Source organism: Cottoperca gobio, chromosome 20, assembly GCF_900634415.1.
Source record: "Cottoperca gobio chromosome 20, fCotGob3.1, whole genome shotgun sequence".
NCBI classification, from domain to species: domain Eukaryota; kingdom Metazoa; phylum Chordata; class Actinopteri; order Perciformes; family Bovichtidae; genus Cottoperca; species Cottoperca gobio.
This window is the reverse complement of record NC_041374.1, coordinates 9085169-9104285: the sequence shown is the minus strand read 5'-3', so window position 1 is coordinate 9104285 and position 19117 is coordinate 9085169. Positions and strand designations below refer to the sequence as shown.

At 40.4% G+C, this 19117-nt stretch overlaps 1 protein-coding gene across 1 annotated transcript; it reads right to left on the bottom strand.

Annotated features, from left to right (window-relative positions):
• Positions 1–3005: 3005 nt before the first annotated feature.
• On the bottom strand, positions 3006–10159 carry socs6a (suppressor of cytokine signaling 6a). The gene is given in 4 exon segments (XM_029457964.1): positions 3006–7306; positions 7308–8021; positions 9251–9320; positions 9782–10159. Coding segments are annotated over 2 exon segments (1617 nt in total). The 5' UTR covers positions 7896–8021; positions 9251–9320; positions 9782–10159; the 3' UTR covers positions 3006–6277.
• Positions 10160–19117: the final 8958 nt, after the last annotated feature.

Below are 19117 nucleotides of genomic sequence, written 5' to 3'. Positions count from 1 at the left end.
GAAACTGTGAAGAATGATCACAATGAAGACCACGATAAGCTGTTGTTTCAGTGGGGACCTGATAATGATGAAGGCAGTCCCTTCTCTAACCGGGCTAATTGGGGTTCAGAGGCATCTAATGCATGATAGATGGAGAAGGAGAGGGTCTCCATGGTGTATGGCACTGCTGGCACGAGATCACAAGCATTAATAGAGCTGAACCTTTCACTGTGGGCTGAAAGACATCTGTTGCCAGCAGGTAACCTCGGCTTTATCATTACCAGCTAGACCCACCGATGTTTTCCTGGCATGACAATTTAAAGCGATATATATGTTTGCTGGCTAATTCAAGCTGTCAACATCATCCCTGTTTGTAGGTGAAAAATGGGAGCACCACGCAGCGCACCAGATGGTAAGAATGGATCATCAATCTGAGACGGCAGACATGTGATGGATAGGTTCCCCAGAGTAAACAGTTACAAACTAAGAACCACACTGAGAGGAAATTTGCTCACAAATGAGCACTTTTGTGTCGACATTATGCACTGAAAGAAATACAAACGCTGTCTTTGACTATTAATGTTTTTGACTAACACGTTTACAGACACAATGCAGGATCCAGATAAGAGACAGTCGCACCACCAGAACATAACGTAAGGACTGACGGTGGTCAACAGGAAGCTCAGAGCTCCTGTAACAGACTTAAACGTACAATATGTAACAATTCTGCATTATGTCTAAAAGTGATATGTTATATATTTAGTTGAGTTGTGTCCTTATATTGTCCCAAGCGCGTCGTATCCCCTTTGAGCATGTGTCTAAGATGGGGGGGGGGGGGGGTCGCTCCTACTGAAGAACCCCTGAATCTGCATGCAGCTTCCTTCAGCTTTATGGAGCTTTAGTTAGTTTCAGCTCATTGTTAAGCTGTCTGGCCCACAACTTTACTGTTCAGGTTCACTCTCACCGCTCTCGTAAAGTCCTTTTCTGCAGCAGAATCCAGCTGTTTTTTTTAGAAAACAAAAGCTTTAAAAGCCTCTACACTACGTGCCCAGCACTAAACCTGCCCAGACAGACACAGTTAGCTACTAACTGGTGAACACAGTGGAGCATATTATACTAATAATAATGATTTTTTTATACAGCACTTTTCAAAACAAAGTCAAAAAAGTGCTTTAAAGGGATAAAAAAAACATTTCATGACTACAATGAAATACAATCAGACAAATAACAACAACTAAATAACCAAATAAAATACCCAAAAGTAATATATCAATAGAAAGCAACAACATTACAACAATAAAAGACGTTGGTAATAAAATGCTGTGTTTGCATTAATAAAAAGATGTTATAAGTTTTGAAAAGTGAATTAAAAGATGTCATTGATCTCTGCAGCTGAAAAGTTAGATACTCGTCTTACATATTGAGACCATGTCCCGCATTTTGATTGGCTCTAGTTTTAAAAAGTCAAACCTCTGCAGGTAAGACGCTTTTTCTAAAATCTGGCTTTCATCCAATGGCTGTGAAGAAAGCAGGGCGGGGGTCAACACAGGGCTGTAAAGTGTGCACACGTGGAGTAAAGTGCAGGTGAACCTGTCACCACGAAGTCACACATTATGCAGATTTGGCAGAATATGATGGAAACTACCACAAGTTGCAGTACTTGTTGCAGCTACACCAAAGACTGGGACATGACTTATACCTGGGTGAAGACGGTGGAAGGTGATCCTGAGTAGTTAGCAACATTTTCCAGTTATTGTTTAATTCACACTGCGGGAAATAAGACACAGTACGCCTTCAGGAGAGTCTCACATGAAACGTGTAGGTTGATAAATATGACACCTATGATTACTAACTAACTCTGTCTATAAGTATGTTTCCCAAAAAGGTTGAACTATTTCTTTAAGTTAAAATGCAGTCTGCTGAATCTCTATACTACCTTGGTGCACTTTTCATACTTAAATTGCAGCGTATCCACGACACAAGCCCTTCTGCAGATAGAAGTACAGAGCAGATAGTTGTAATAAATGTATTAGTGGGGGGGGGTCCTTCCTCAGGCTCAGATTAGTTTGTCAGCCCAAACTGTGCATGTCGCATTTCATGCACATGAATTGTTAAAACTTAAACTGAGGGGACAAAATATGCTGAAGTTTCTGTTGATTTGTTTGACTTGCATCATTTTAATGTTTGCTGAAATAGCAACAGATTTGGCATTGCACATCTTGACAGTTTCCCCTCAGCACTCTGGGTAAGGAGGCGACATCCTGAGTACGAGGTGGCAAAGTGAGCGGGCTGAATATCACAATGTTTGCACATTTCAACCTGCTGAGATGCCGTCGCACGTCAGCACAAGCTGCACTCTCCAAGCTCAGTAAAACAGTTTGAAAATCTGCAGATTAAACAAAAAGAAAGCAACAGTGGAAGGCAGAGATGAGTCCTTTAATGACAGAGGCATCTCCATATGACATGCGATCACCAGTGTGCACCATGAATAAAACATGCTGGAGCGGGCAGAGAGTAAACAGTTGTGTATCTTCACCTCAGATGCCTGGGGAGGCCTGTCAGACACAGTAGTTAACAAAGCCTACCTCCTCATCCTCATGCAGACCGTGTTTCTGCAGATCTAAGAGTCCAACCCTGACACCACCCCCCACACACACACACTCTACAGTGCAGGAACTCGCTCAGCGTTCCTCCAGAGTCGACTTAAAGTGAAGTTAAAGCGGTAGCAATGCTGCTAATCTTTCCCCGGAGTCTCCGCTTCACTCTGTTGCATTTAAAGACCGCCTGGATTGTCTTTGTAAATTATGAGACCAGAGCTCTGGGATTAGCTGCCAATGTGTTCCCACAGTGGAGAGAAACTCCTTGAGACCTCCATGATTTTAACCATTAACACAACTGCAAGCATGATCAGGCTCTTGTCGAGCGTCTCCGACTCAAAGCTCAGGCGTGTTCTGAACTCTGCATGCAAAGTAATGTAAAGTGAAATAATGCTTCTTTCAAAAGAGAACAAACAAGTTGCACAAAGATGTTTTTAGAATATAGTTTTTTTATTTATAATTTATAATTGGCAGATACAAAAAACTCTTGAACTGTATCCAAAGTGTGCAATAAATCACTTGATTTTTTCCAAAAAAAAAAAAAAAAAATACAAAAAGACCATCTACTTTGGAAAGTTGACAACCAATGTAAACTGGAGTGAACTGGTAATTCTACAGAGGGTTTGCTAATCGCTACTAATGCGCTTTTAACAGACTACAGTTAACAAATTGCAAATCTGCTTTGCTCTCCCAAGATGATAACAAAAGTCATTATGTGTACATACATCTACATTGGTGACATTCTAGTTCCCCGTTGTTAAATACAAGAAAGGCAATCATATCCATAAGCAGCACAAATGTGTATAACACATTAAAATGAAATTTCAAATTGTACCAAGATGTTCGTGTGAGAGAGAGGAGGGTAAACGAAAAGGGAAGGGAGGGGCATTTTCAAACAATGTTGTAAACAATCACCTTCACTCACGGAGATGCACAAAAGAAAACGTTGGTGCTTGTTAAGTGCTAAACAGCTGTTATTAGTTCAAAATGCTTCAGCAGTCGGAACAAGCATCAACCTCTGGAATCAAACATTGAAGGCAATAATGCTTAATAATAAACTAGATAAGTATTTTAGAAAAGTCACAGCAGCAACACCAAACTGGTTCCTGCTTGTCAAAGTCTGATGACAAATTTCTAATTAAAATGGAAATTCAATTAAAAGAACATTGTATTAAAAAAGACTAACGTTTTACTTTCACATTTCAACTGAAACACAAACACAGACCAAAATAAAGAGTCAAATTTACATCCACGTTGTTGCCATGATCCCATTCCTTTGACAGCTCAGGAGCTTTAGCAGAGGCTTTGATATGATGCTGGTGTCTTACCCTTTATATCCCACAGATATGACAAAAACAAAACAATCTCGTTTTAATCTAAACACTTATATGAACACAGAAGGACAAATGTGTGACTTTAATTTTTTTTTTTTTAACGCCATCTGAAGGACAACTCTAGGCAGGAGAGGATCCAAGCTCGACAATGGAGAATATTCAAGTGCAAAAATGTGACAAATGTAGTTTTTTTATGAATCTCATGCTTTCTGAAAAGGGTCTGCAGGCAGATAAAATAGATAACCTCAAACAAGCGTACATTCCTTTTGTACAGCCCCAATCCCCCAGATGGCAAATGTCACAAAATAAACTCACAGGATTCTAAAAATAAAAATAAATTTCTTGTACACAGAATGTCCAGCCAATGTTTGTGACAGAAAAACATCCCTCTACACAGCCAAACTCACAACCTAGATCCTTCATTCCTAAACAACTCAAAGCTTTAAAATGTCTTTAAACATGCAACACCATTCGAAGTTCCTATCTAATTTCTGCTGTGCTAGGTTCATGGTTAACTTCCTCAGACACTGACATTTCCAGCTAACTAAAACCAGAACTATGCGCTAATGACCTACCAAAGTTGTCCGAGAGACCATTTTCCAAAAAGGTTTGTCATTCATATGTGAAAACATTTCCCTGTCAAAGTATCCATATAAAGCACTTGCGTCGCATACTGTGTGTGCTCTTCCCTTTACTGTGGCACAAACAGCCACGTAGAGACAATCTGTGGGGCAGTGCAGCTCTGTGGGGACAATGTCAATAAGCAATGGCAACAATCGTATGCTTGTATACGTCCTATATGACACCGGTGATGCCACGCAGCTCTCCGTATGCTGAAACACCTGGCATCATTCCAAGATGGCGAGGAGGACTTAACCCTGACTTTCCCAAATCCTTTTACCTAAGCTCACACCATTTCTGGGATTCTTCTGATCTTGGTCCAGCTTATCACTGACATTAAGAGACTAAGAAACAGCCATCACTACAGACAGATTCAGGTCAATTTCAGTTAACGGAGGGCAATTTTACTTTACTTATAACCTGCCTAAGGTAAATGCAATTGTGCATTAAACAGCCTTTTACTCAGAGTAGCACTAAAAACAACAGCCAAGCTCTTTCCATCTTTTACCGTGACGTCCGCTCTCATTTAGAGTAACTTTGCAGTACCCTACATGCAGACACAAGCATTACAGATAGTGACGAAGTTGTTCAGCCTGAGCTGCGGTGCTGTTTTTGTAACATTTCTAATGCAGACAGATTTCACTTTTGAAATGTTAACATATTTCACATCAACTTGATGCCGTTTCTACAAACAGCACATTAAGAATCCAGCATCGTCAGTACCTTTAGGCTCGCACATTATATAATGGCTACACGCAGCCACACAAATTAAAGTTACTTCTCTTATCAAACGGTTTAAACCTTCTCAGACTGGCACATTATAGACATCTTTTGCAAAAAGTTGTTAATGTTGTGGACCTGTTAAACTATTGTGACTCTGATTTATAAGATTATATAAGTGTTTAATGATATGTGGTTAGTGTTAGAACTGTTTGATCAATATGCATCCATGTCTATTAATGTCCATGTTTGTAAAACTAATGATAAATCCTGCACTAGTCTAAGCATATTAACGCACACGTGTTTACAGTATGTCAGCTGTAACATGCTATGAGTCAGATAAAACCTGAGTGCATCCACTGGATAAATCGTTTTTTTTGTAAAAATCAGTGAAAATCTGGTCAACATGAAAATCATAGGTTCACTTGTTATGTTTTATGTTGCTGTTAGAATAATTGCAGAATTATATTCTGTGTGATGATGCTGAAAAAGATGTGATAAAAAGCAAAAGATGGTAAAAACATGTCAGTCTGCAGAAGGCTTAACATTTGATTTAAAAACTTCATTGTAGCAATATCTTTTCATCTTTCAAATGTACAATTTGTTGGATAACAATTAAATGAATTTTCCAATTCAGAGTTGATATTTTTTCCTACAGGCTCAACTTGAATGCAGATGGCAAAAGTGTTATTTGCTCTACTTGCACAGCGGGATGTAACTTCACCATACATCCCAATGCATGTTTGCACTTTGTGTATGCATCTAAGACAATTTGGCTGTAGCCTCTTCTATGTTGTTTGGATTAGATTATGAGCTGGATTATGTTTCTGGAAGTAGAGCCTCCAAAAACCGGCGTGGAAACACCCAGAACAGTGGAATGGAGGACTAAACATTGACAGTCACCGGGACACAAATCAAGAGCCACCAGAACCCATCATCTCAAAACTGTGGTCGTCTGTAAACCTTGTTTAAATCTCTTAACTGAACACAAAAGTGCAAATTGCTACCACTGTCCTATCTGTGTCCTCAGTAGTGCTTCTCCTGCAGATAATCTTTCATCTTGTTAGGTAAGGGCAGTTTCTGGATCAGGTCTATCCTTGTGTATTGTCTAATAACAAAGCGACAGAGATACTGCAGGGAGCGCACTTGCATAAACCGAGATACTGGGTTGGTTAGTCTGACGGGGTAGGTTGCAGACCCGGGTAAGCGAGACCTGGAATAGCAAAAAGCTCCGTTCTCCGAGTCTCTGATAGAGTGTTCGATTAAGTCAACGATGGACGTGTGTCCCTCCACATCGGGCTGCTCATAGAAGCTGAAGCGTCCATTGGAGTGTTCGATGCGGGTGTGGAGGGTTTTGTACTGTGACCTGAAACTCAGGCTGAGCAGGTACCTGTCGTCCGAGCTGTCTCTGACGAGGAATGAGCCATCAGCCAAGTTGACCAGCTTTTCCTCCGCCTCCCAGCGTGTGATGGGGCCCCAGTACCAGCCCTGCCTTGCCAGCTTCTTCAGCTCCTCCGTCAGGCTGGTGACGACCATTGGCCCGCTGGTCTGGACCGACTCATACACCCGACTCACCCCAGGGGCTGAATTCGGGTCAAAGTTGAGGTGGCGTCTTACCCTCGCAGCTACCTGGCTGTCTGTAGAGCTGAACCCCGAAAAAGTCCGTGGAATAAGTACATTACTTATCATGGCCGGCAGGAGTGGAGAGAGGGGAGGCGGGACTTCTACTCTGGAGCTTTGGAGCATCACACCAGCAGAACCGATGAGAAGACTATTAACTGAGGTTTCCATGAAGAGATCCGGAAGCATCCCACTAACCAGTTCATGCTCCTCCTGCCCCTGGTCCATGTGGAGGAGGCACGCACCATCTGCTTCAGTCACCACCTCCATAGGAGAGGAGCTGTCCAGGCAGAAGGAGTGGGACCCTTCTGGGTACATTCCCTCATCTAAAGGCATTGTGTACTGGATGTAGTCCTGGGGAGTCAACCCCAGCACCACAGGCACGTCATTTTCATCAATATTTAGATGCAGCTCCCCAGTTTTGTGGCTGCTGAAGATTCTTTAAGGATTCTGCTTGTTCCTGAAAGAGCCCTTCCATTTGAAAATCATGAAATTCCTTCCGGACACCATTTAAGTTTGGACTCGGGCTGGGAGAGTGAACCATGGCTTTAACTTTTACCTCCATCTTGATACACGCCTCGTCAGAGTTTACAGACCGCAGGGGCCATGGTGAGGGGCTATAATGGTGACTCCGTAGGGATGCAGATCTAAGGGGTCTCTGGGCTTTCACCTCATTAAAGGTGATGGGCGCAGAAGAGGATGAGAAGGTGTCTTCATCATCCTCCACTGAGCCTATGGCGGAGGAGCTGCCTTTCACTTTCGCCTTCTGCTTGGCAGACAGTCTCCTCTTAAGAGATCCCATCAGGCTCTCACTCTTTGTGCGGCCCTTATTCTGGCCGCTTTTGTCCTCTTCGCCGCCAAGGTCACAGCCAGAAAGCTCTTTGGTGTAGCAGCCCCCAAAAAGTGACTCTTCCTTAGAAAACTCTGTAGTCACCGAGGGCTGCTGGAGCATGACAAAGTCGCCCTCCTCTTTGCCCTTTATGCTGAGGGACTTGCGGATGGTCTTAAGGCTTATCTTCTTCATTCTGACAGGCCCTCCAAAGTGGGGGCATGGGTTGGCTCTCCTGGTATCCCGCTGAAAGTACTATCCACAGTGTCCTCCCATCAGGCTGCACGGAACAAGTCATGCATACAGTGGAGCCATCAAACCCTGCAGAAAGAAGACCGCACAAGATTATAGATATTATATAATTTGTTCCAAAAAGAATACTTCCAGATGGTTGTACATTATGTTCATAGTATTATGCCCAATAAAAGCATAATGCAACATTCAGAAAGTTCCCCACATATTACAACACACTAATAATATTTAATTTAACAACAGTGCAGCTTCTAACAAAAACAATATCTATTACTCATCTGATCTATAAAATGTCAGAAAAAAACTAAATGAAAAACACTATGTATTGTCATCAAATGTGTTGTTGTCTCTAAAACATAACAGACATTCAGTTGATCATCAGGAACCTGAAAGTTTTAGATTGAAAAATTACTAAAAAGATTATTAAAATAAATTATTTTTCTGTTGACCAGGTTATTGTTTAAGCTCTAAACTCCCATCAAAATAGATTTGAATTTAAAACAATGCCAATAAGTGCCGATTTTCAGGTCCCCCCCCCCCCATTTTAAAAGATGAGCCAGATTTAAAAAATCTGACAAATTGCACAATTACAAACAAAACAATTGTGTTATGTCATCATCCTTGCTATGTCCTCATTGACTGCTTGAGGTCTATGATCCACAAACTTTAAAAGATACTTGGTATTTTGCCTTGTCATGCTCTGCTACACTTGTGTTGCCCTGCAGTTTTATTTTCTATGGACCAAACATCAGGGATGAGATTTCCTACACTGCTCCCCCAATATAGAAGTGAAGACCTTCAAAAAGCCTTATAACTAAAAGCCAGCACTTATACAGTCAGTTTACCTTTAATATACTTTTATAACTGTTTACACCTCATATAAATATAGATTTTCACTTATCATTACACATATACAATAACTATATTCCAGTTTATTAATTTGCAATTACTGTAACTTATATTACTTTATTTTAGATTTTATATATGCTGTATTTTAACTTGTAATACTTTATGTTTAGACTCTTTGTTTTTAAGTGCATGATGTTTTGTATACATATTTAATCAGTATTGTTGGAGTAAGCCTGAGATTTACAGATTTGCATTGCTACTTCACTGCAAAATAATCCTGAATGTATATTAAAAGGAATAACAATCAATGCTTTGACATCTGTCAAAAAGAAGACGCTATGACACTTCTGGCAAACCAAGATTAAAACAGTGCCTTATCTCGAGACATGTGCTCGAGCACCTAAATAAAGCTGCTTGATAATCAAGACAGCTGCAATCTGATTACTCACCATTATGTGCAGGAAAATGGTGACTCAGTTGGATGGGTCAAGTTCCACTTCCACCCCCTTTCATTTGATGCTGCAAAAACAATAGCCAGCTTATTTGAGAAGTCCTACACGTCTGATTAACGTTTGATTTTAAAAAGTGAAAAAACACATAACATGTCGGTATTTATGACAAAATTGTGTATAAATAAAGTCAACGTTAGCCAGTTTTGTCCTGACCTGGCAAGGCCTACGGACACAACAGCATGCCTTTAGCTTAGCTACACTTGTTAGTTTGTCACTTTAAAAACAATACTCTGAAACTGCCTGCAACAACTACGATGTAATTGGTACACTTTAAATATGAAGACCATAAGAAACAAGAAAGGTTATTATTCGATATAGCTTGCCAATTAAACAGACGTTGGCTTGCTTGTATGCTAACATCAAACAGCTAACAACCAGTTAACTAGTTTGTTAGCATCTCTACTTTCAAAGTAAAATCTGTAAACATTAAAACATATAGATAAACATGCACATTGTATTGTCTCTTACCCAGTCAAGTCTGCTTGTCTGACCATACTAAAATAACCATCTGTGTTGAACAACAACACGTTTATGAAAGGGTCGCTGCTTCACGACTGTTAGCTAATGCTAGCTTGGCTACTGTTAGCTTAGTCAATCAGCTAGCTTCGTTAACATTTGCTGTCGAAAACATCCCCGTTACCTTCCCTCCAGTCCACCTCTGCACCCTAATGAAGGTGTAACGCGTGTATATGGCAGGAGTTGGTTCTTCTCTAAACATGCGGGTTTACATTTCCGACCCGAGTTACACAATACGGTGACATCTGTCTGTCCAGGTTGGCTAACACTTAGTAGCTCACGGCCTCTTCCTTTCTTCCTTTGTTGCCTGTTGAATTGTGGGACCAGATTCAGATGCAGCGAATCAGACGCACAGTTTTCACATCCCAGAGGAAACCCAAACACTCAGAAACCATGTGCATTTGTATTAAATGAATGAAAACAAATAATAATAATAATATTAATAATAACAATAATAATATAGTAGTGATTCTCAAAGTGGGGTTTCAGATTCATTCATTTAAAAGATCATGATATAAAATAATATATAGATTTGTATTCTTATTTTTGTACATTTTATACTTCAACAAATAACATTTAATTGGAAATGGATTATAGTTAATAGGTTATTCTAATCTAACACATCTATCATTCTTAAACTCTGCAAATACATGTCTAATATCTTTTTAACGTATTTTCTTTGTGTTGTTCTTTCACAGAACACTAACACTATAGAAGCGATAAAAGATAGGCTACATGAAATTATTCCAAGGGACAAATATAAGAGGGTCCCCGGTATAATCTTGATGTTGTTCAGGGTCCTTGTCTAACAAACAATTGAGAACCTCTGACTTAAAGCAGAACATTTTGGGGCAGTGAAGTGAATAACACTCGCCACCACTGAATGCTTTTGAGCAAAGCTTCTGTAACTCTAACGAGGCTGCTCAGCTGCCAAAAGTAGAAGGAAGTGGTTGTGCAGCTCCCAGCATGGAGCAATCTGTTGCAAAAACCATGAAAGTTCTGTGAACCTCAACTGAAAAAAGATTTGAGTTAAGAAATAAATGAGACAAAAAAACATATTGCTTAAATCAATGGATGACAGTGAAATTAATGTGTTGGAACACAAAAAAAGAGATTGTTGAACACAATTGAAGTAGCAAAACAGAACAGTGAGTAGTTGCTGCAGAAAGTTTTTCAGTTTGCTCATAATAGTAGAGACATATTACTGCCAGTGCCACCTGAAATAATTTGATATGCAGTCCCTGAAATAATTTGCATTTGTACAAATGAATGAAGATTATTTCTTATTATGGTGCTGCTTCACTCCCCCAGACACTGGTTTTAAAATGCATGATCTGATTTATTTGGACTTTTCAGCAGGAGACCGCAGCACGGCTGGCATGCCGATTAAAATTCCCTTTTTTTCTTCTTAATTGTCCTAAATCACTAATATGTATTCTAGTCTTTCATCTAAAGTGTCATGTCTTGAATGTTATCTGTAGAGAAATGTGAAATCATAGATATTTTCATATTCATTAATTTGTTTTAATATTCTGTTTGTTTTGTTCGACCAAGTTCTGTTTAGTCAATCTTTATATAAACAGCAGCTGCTTAAGAAGATACTCAAAAGTACGATGTCACAATTAAGGCTAATGACTGAAACTGTTTTTACTTCTATTTAGTGCAATAATCCTGATTCTATTTTTCAGCATATCAGATAACCGTAGAAAGATGAAGCACCACACTCGCTTCCCCTGAAGCAGGCTGTGCTTAGCCTTTATGCAGGAAGGTCTTCCTAATCTGTATTCCAGAAACATCAAGTTGGCTCTCCAAGTATTTTCAAGTATTTGATACAGAAACTAAAACTTGAACTCTGAAATGATACATCGGTTGCCTAATTAGTGTCAGTATTGTTCTAAAGTGGATTGTGTTTACCAGTGCCAGGCTAATTTGGTCCATATACTGAACATTATATTGTTTTTCCACACTGTCAGTCCTTCCCCAACCTGCTTAGGGCAGCTGTGTGCAGACAGGCTCTATGCAAAGACTCTAATTACCAGGCCCTATTAGGGTTGATCAGGCTGCCTTCACTTGATGTGTCGGTGCAGGAGGGGAGGGCTGGCGGGGGGGGGGGGGGGGGGGGGAGAGGGAGGGGTGGCAGCTCTCAGATTTAGCACCAAGGACACTGGGAAGCAAGGATGCAATGTTTCTACACGCAAAATTAGATTTGGCAAACAAACTTTAGTCTGCTTGATATTTGTTGCCAGAGAGGAACAACAAGTAAGTATTCAGCTGTGGGCATAACTGTGTTGTCATGTCAGGATACACACATACAATAGTTACTAACAGCCGGCTGCTTGGACTGTTCACTGGGGTGGAAGAAGTACTCAGATCTCATACTTAAGTAGAGGTAGCAATATTACTGTGTACTCTGTTATAAGTACCAAAAGTAGTACTCATCATGCAGAATGGTACAGTTCATAATATTACATATCATATTCATTAACGAGTCCCTTAATGTTGCAGATGGTAAAGGTGGCTTTTAAATACGGTTTATACTGCTGGATAGTTTAATCTATAATAGTACATAATGTTTTATATTTATAAAGTAGGGGTGTCGCAATATAACCGTGATATAAAAAATATATATATATTTATATCATGTTAATAATACACATATGATAATATCGTGTAAATACTCCAGCGCCTCTTACATCATTTCTGTTTTTGTTGACGCCTCACACACACATGAGTATAATTCATATTCCAAAAAACAGACAAAACGCACAATTAATAGAGTTAAAGATGAATTTGACTGATAGCATTTTTATTTATTTATAATTTTCTATGGATATTGCGATAACATCGATATTGTGGGGGAAAATAATGGGGGAAAAAATGACCAAGATATTCTAGGTGGAGTAGGAGGAAGTGAGGTTGAATAAAACAAGGAGGGAGAAGAGGAGCAGGTACAGGAGGAAGGTGGGTTGGGAGGAGAGCAGGTAAAAAGAGGCAAGTGATTTGGGAGGAGAGCAGGTGAAAGAGGCAAGTGATTTGGGATGAGAGCAGGTGAAGGAGGCACGAGAGGTGCGCGTAGAGGAGGCAGGTGGTGTGGGAGGAGAGCCAGCAGAGGTGATAGGAGAGGTGCAGGAAAACATGGCAGGAAAAGAAAGGAATACATGGGGTGAGCAAGGAAGCGGAGATGGAGGTGGGGGAGGAAGAGGTAGCAGTAGCACTAGAGACAGTACAACAAAAACCTGCTGCCAAAAAAAAATGTATATGGTTGAAAGTTTAAAAGTTTTCCTCCAACAAACTAAAAACCAACATGGTGTAAAGGTGGAGGATTATTTTCCAGATTTGGTCAATTTTAATACCTCAGACAGACTCCATATGAGTCAAAGAGAGGAGTGTGGCCTCACTGAACAGGAGTATTATAGATAAAAGAAACAAATACATGTTGATGATGCGTGTCTTAATTAATATGTTTGTTTGTTTTTTTGCTTTTAACATCTCAGTAGTGATGGATACTTTCAGAGTGGTTGTTTTAAATGTTAATGGTGCCAGAGTCTTAAAAAAAGAGGGCAAATCTATGAAACTGCAAAGATGAAACATGTTGATATATTTTTTTTACAAGAAACGCACAGTGATAGTTTTAATGAGATAGACTGGAGGAGAGAGTGGGAAGGGGAAGTAATTTTAAGTCACAACACTTTTCTTAGTGAAGGAGTGGGCTTCCTCTTCTCCAAGTCTTTTACTCCAGTCTCACTGGAGGTCGAGCATTTTATCGAGGGGAGGTTGCTTTTAGTTAAAGCAAGGTTTGACCTTTTTACAGCTCTTTTTATAAATGTATACGCTCCAACAATCGGTGCAGAGAGGAAGCTGTTTTTACAAAAAGTTAATGATGTGTTAAATGGCTGTGCCTCGGATGATTTCTTATTCTTGGGAGGGGATTTTAACTGCACAGAAAATGCATCTTTAGATCCCAACCACGCAGAGCCGCATCCAGCATTCCAGAATGCTCTGAGGCAGCTGGTGGATGTATGGTGAAGAATGCATGCAGATGATCGACAATATACATGGTCTCACCATCGAGATGATAGGATTTCCTCTTCCAGTTTAGATCGTATTTATTGTTTTAAACATCATTTTAATATTTATAAACTGTGCAGCATCATTCCGGCTTGTTTTACAGATCATGCTTTGCTTTTATGTAATGTTTTTATTACAAACATAAAGCCAAAAAGTGCATATTGGCATTTTAACTCAATTTTGACTTTTGATAAACATTTTAGACAGGTCCTTATTTATTTCTGGAGTGTTTTTAGACAGAGGAAGGGTTATTTTAGCAGTCTTAGGCAGTGGTGGGACCATAGTAAGACTGAAATAAAAATGCTTTGTCAACAGCACACCCTCAATATCACACAAGACATCACCAGATCTATGAAAGACCTGGAGGGTGATATAGTGGAACTAGAAAAAATCAGTGAGTCCACGAGAGATCGAGGATATATTGAAATCCTCAAAATTAAGAAAATGACTTTAGCTAACCTGCTAGATGTTAAAGTACAGGGTGCACTGGTCCGGTCCCGGTTTCAAAACGCCACCGAGATCGATGCTCCCTCTAGTTTCTTCTTCGGTCTGGAGAAAAAGAACGGACAGAAGACGATAATCCACTCTCTTCTCTCAGACACAGGGCAAGAAATAACTGAACCAAGCCGGGGGGCTATGGAGCAGGTCATATACCGGGACCAGACCTACTGTGTGCCCGGCAGGTCCATGGTAGACAATGTCCACCTAATTCGAGATGTTTTGGAGGTTGCCAGCTCATTGGGCATTAATTCTCTGCACTGGTTGTTGATGGAGCCTCTAATTCACAGGGCCAGGCTGGACGTCAGCAGCAGCAACACACCCGGCCTGATGGTGGCGCTGTGCAGCTCAAGGACCCTGTGCTTACAACATCTGGTGGATGCAGTGGGGCCGGCTCTGAATGATGCCCGAGCCCTGAGCTCTCTGCTGGGTCTAACCTCTAGCCGGGTGGCTCAGAGGATCCTGCAGCTCTGGAGCCAGAGACTCTCTGGAGAGGAGAGGAGCCTCCTCATCGAATACAGTCAGGGAAAGACCGTTCCAGACCCAGCGGACCCGTTTCCAGAAATCTATCTGCGCCCAGGGCTGAGAGATCTGACCGGCCCCCTGCTCAAGGTCACTAACCCAGCAAAACTGTCGCTGCACAGAGCAGACAAAACAAATTTCTATGCAAACTGTGTGAAAAGCATCAATAGAAAAGGCGTGTGCAGCAGACCCTCCAATGTGTGGAGCAATAGACTAGGTGGAGAAAGCGGACCAGGTTCACAGTGGAGGATTTTATACAAACCCCCCCTCAAAAAGCGGACTGCCGACCTTCAGTGGAGGATTTTACATGGTGCTATCGCTTCCAATGCTTTCATCTCTGTTATTAATCATGCTGTTTTAAATAATTGACCGTTTTGTAATTTGCGTGAGACTGTCTTCCATGTGTTCATTGAGTGTAAGAGACTCACCTGGTTTCTTCTCTCTTTTAACATTGGTTTTTAGTCTCTCTGATGTTATTTTTACTGAGAGTGTCTTTATGATGGGAGCTGCCTACACAAAAGATAAAAAAAGAAAAGAAAAAAAAGGTGGCAGCTCCTAAACTTCCTCTCAGGAGAAGCCAAAATGGCCATCTACATAAGTAGAAAGAACAGAGTGGAAAACAGAGAAGGGCAGGAGGCGAAAGCAGTGTGGCTGTGCAATATTAGAGCAAGACTCTGGCTCGAGTTCAGGTTTTATAAACATATAGGAGACATAGACACTTTTAAACAAAGTTGGTGTTTTAAAAATATTATCTGTTCTGTCAGTGATGACGAATTACACTTTGCACAAGCTTTTATTCCATAGTTTTTTATTATTTGTCTGTTAGCCCTTTTAAACACAAACCTATGCAAACCCCTTTTCTGGGGCGCGGCATGATTCGCGGGTGGCCCGTGTTGGCCTGTGGTGTTGTTTTGTGCACGGCTGGGTGTTTCTTTGCTGTGTTTCTGAAGATCAATTTATTTGATCATTTGGTGATCCTTGCTGTTCTTTGAATGTTTTTGGTTTTTGGTTGCTGCGGGTCATTGTTTTCATTTTTCCCCTTCTTGATCTGTGAGCTGGAATGGTTTTTGTGTTGCTGCATCGGGTTAGCACACGTGGGTCGGGGGTGGCTCGTGAGGGCCGGATGTGATGGAGGTGGAGAGAGGACGTGCTATGGTAATGATATTGTTAGAGATAGTTGTTTTGGCAGTGATTTGGATCAGGCGGTGCATTTGACGTTTGGGATCTTTGCTTGTCGCTGTGTCACATTCGCACATAGCATGCATCATTCGGCCGGTGATGGGTGGTGTGTGTGGGTACGCGTGGTGACGAGTGGAGGTTTCAGATGTTGGACGTATTGCTTGGTCCGGATCGCTGCTGGGATTATTGTTTTTGATGGTGTCGTCGTTGTGGGGTGGGTCTTTTTTTTCATTTTTGTTGCACTGGGTGTACATGGGTTTTTTTTAGGGCTTTTTTTGTGGACCTGGTGTGGTGGTGTGGGAACTGTTCTGATTTGTGATGATAAAGGGTTGAATGTATATATTTTGTATTCGTTGTTTTAAGCACTTTATTTTAAAAGAGTTTGTAGAAATGAAAAACATGTAAATAAAGTGTTTTTTGAAAAATCAAAAAATCCCTCTCTCTCTCTCTCTCTCTCTCTCTCTCCCCCCCCCCCCCAACCACCCTCTCTGTGCCTGTCTCTCTCTCTCTCTGTGCCTGTCTCTCTGTCTCTCTGTGCCTGTCTCTCTCTCTCTCAAGATAAATATTTCCAGAATAATTTTAATGTATGTATAAGCACGAGTCTTGGCACTGAATCTGAAAACAAGATGCAACATTGTCCACATTGTTTAATGAGATACCTCCACAAAAGGGAAAGCTCCTCACATTTCATCTTAATTTCAAATTAACGCTGTATCAGCCATAAATTATTTGCACAATGTGTCTGCGCCGGCTTCAGTTTGACTCGGTGCACTTGACTCCTCTCCCGGTGGGAGATTGTCGGGGGCCCCTCGGTGCCCACGCTCATATCCTCAACACTTGCAGCGGAGCGGAAGACGGGTAGCAGGCATGTCAAACAGTGACAGGGCCAGTGGGAGCCGCTTGAGTTCTGTTTCAGGGATGACTGTGGAATAGCACAGGAAGAGTTAGTTTCAAATACAGTCTGAGCATTTATGGGGAGGATGATGTCTGCGCCTCACTGTGGAGATCCATTTATTCATTCTCCTCTCTTTGTTGTTGAGATATTTAAAAACAATAAGTGCCTCATGACCGAATCAGTCCATCATATCACTTTTTCGCTCTTCAAATATAATGTAATAATTACTGTTACACCAGCTGCATGTACCTGCAATGTACTGACTCAGCTAAAGAGACTGGAGCTCAGTCCAAATGTCCACCTGGTGAAAACAATGAATTATTTGCATTCGCTTGCTTATGTTCTTCGGTTCTGTTGTAACTTCAGCCTTGATTTCACATTATTCATTCTGGAAGTAACTCTTTGTATTGTGTTGCCATATGAGGTGCTGAATTTTGGACAAGTTCAATAATTATATTATTAATGAGCAGATTTGACCTTGGTTTATGCATGAATTGCTTTTAAAGGAAACAAAGCGTCCTTATTATTACCACCTTTTTTCCAAAAATATTATTATTGTTATTTTTATTATTATTATTAATTTTATTTTAAAGTGTATTTATTATTCATTATTTTCATTGTTTTCTTTCATGTTTTTTGGGATATTTCTTTCCCGTTCTTATATTTTTTGTAAAGTCACTACTGTTTTGTTTTTGCACCAATAAAAAAAAGACAAACAATCAATTTACACTTTCTACACATTGAATGTGCAAACAGAGACTGGTGGATTATGTCTTTTTTGTTTGTAGTTTGACCTTTCTTACAATCCCTAATGATATAGTTTAGTATGTGTCTCCACCAGGTATCTCTGAAATGAAGCATCAGCAGTGTAGTGCTCCATGACTTCTGTCCAGGTTGGCCAGTGAGATCAGGCACATGAGAACGTGTGAGAGTCCAGACACTGAGATGTTTGGAGAGTAAATCTGGCTTCTAAATATTTAAATTGGCATGATGATGAGATCAGGCTTGCATTCATTAACAGCCTGAGGCGCTTTCTGGCATATGAGTAATTTAGCCTGATGTAAAATAAATTACAGATTGTGCGTATGATTTACACATCATAAATCATTATATTGCTTTTGAAACCATGTGCATTTAAAGATTGAAAGTGCAAAATACAGTATTCCTTTAATAATGTTTACAAGGTTTATGAATAAAGGCATATCTGTAGTTTTTAGGACATGAGGGGAAACATCTGAACATACAGGGCTGAAAGAAGTACACCATACGCCATGTTCTCTTTATTTTAAGACTTTGCTTCCTGTCTGCAGCCTATGCTAACAAATGATCCAAGACACACAGTGATTGTCAAACAGAAATGATGTGTTATACTGTTTGAGGCAGACAGCTATTGAGACCTCCTTGTCTGACCTGGGAAGATTTATTTTTCCACCAGGCAAAGCTGAGCTCAGCTGTTTGGATGTCAGAATCTGTATTCTCTTTGTGCAACTATGGAATGTCAAAAACATTCTTAAAAACTCAGTCCTACATGCAGTATCAGAGCGGTACATTTTTAAACCTTTGGCATGTTCATCAGTATGACTGCTGTTGGTACCAACCCAATCTTTCACAAAACATTACAGGGGTGTTTGCATAAAATAATTTTACATTCATCCAAGCATCTTGGATTTGAATATGTGGCTCAGTGTGCATAAATATGGTCCCACCACCCCTCAATCAAGAGCCACAGTTTCTAAAAGACATTTTGTGGTCATTTCATGTCTCGTGTTGGTTGTTTTGCATCGCTTTGTAAACTTTTAGCATCTCTTTGTGGTCATATTCTGTCACTTTATGGTTGTTTGTGTCTCTTTGTGGTCTTTCTGTGTCTATTTGTGTGTGCTGTGGCTGTGCCCTGCAGGCTCATCTGTCCATGTCTGGAACAAGGATATATATACAGAATGTATTTACTTAAAGAGAATATTGGTAAACCGCACGTGCTAAAGTAAAGTAGTCATAGATAAAGAAAGCAAAAATTATGATTTTTCTTCTACTCCCTCAAACTCAGTCAAATTAATTTTGGGCATAAATCTCTCCAGTATTTTCAAAAGCTGTGTCAATATATTATTATCATATCAAATTATCATTTG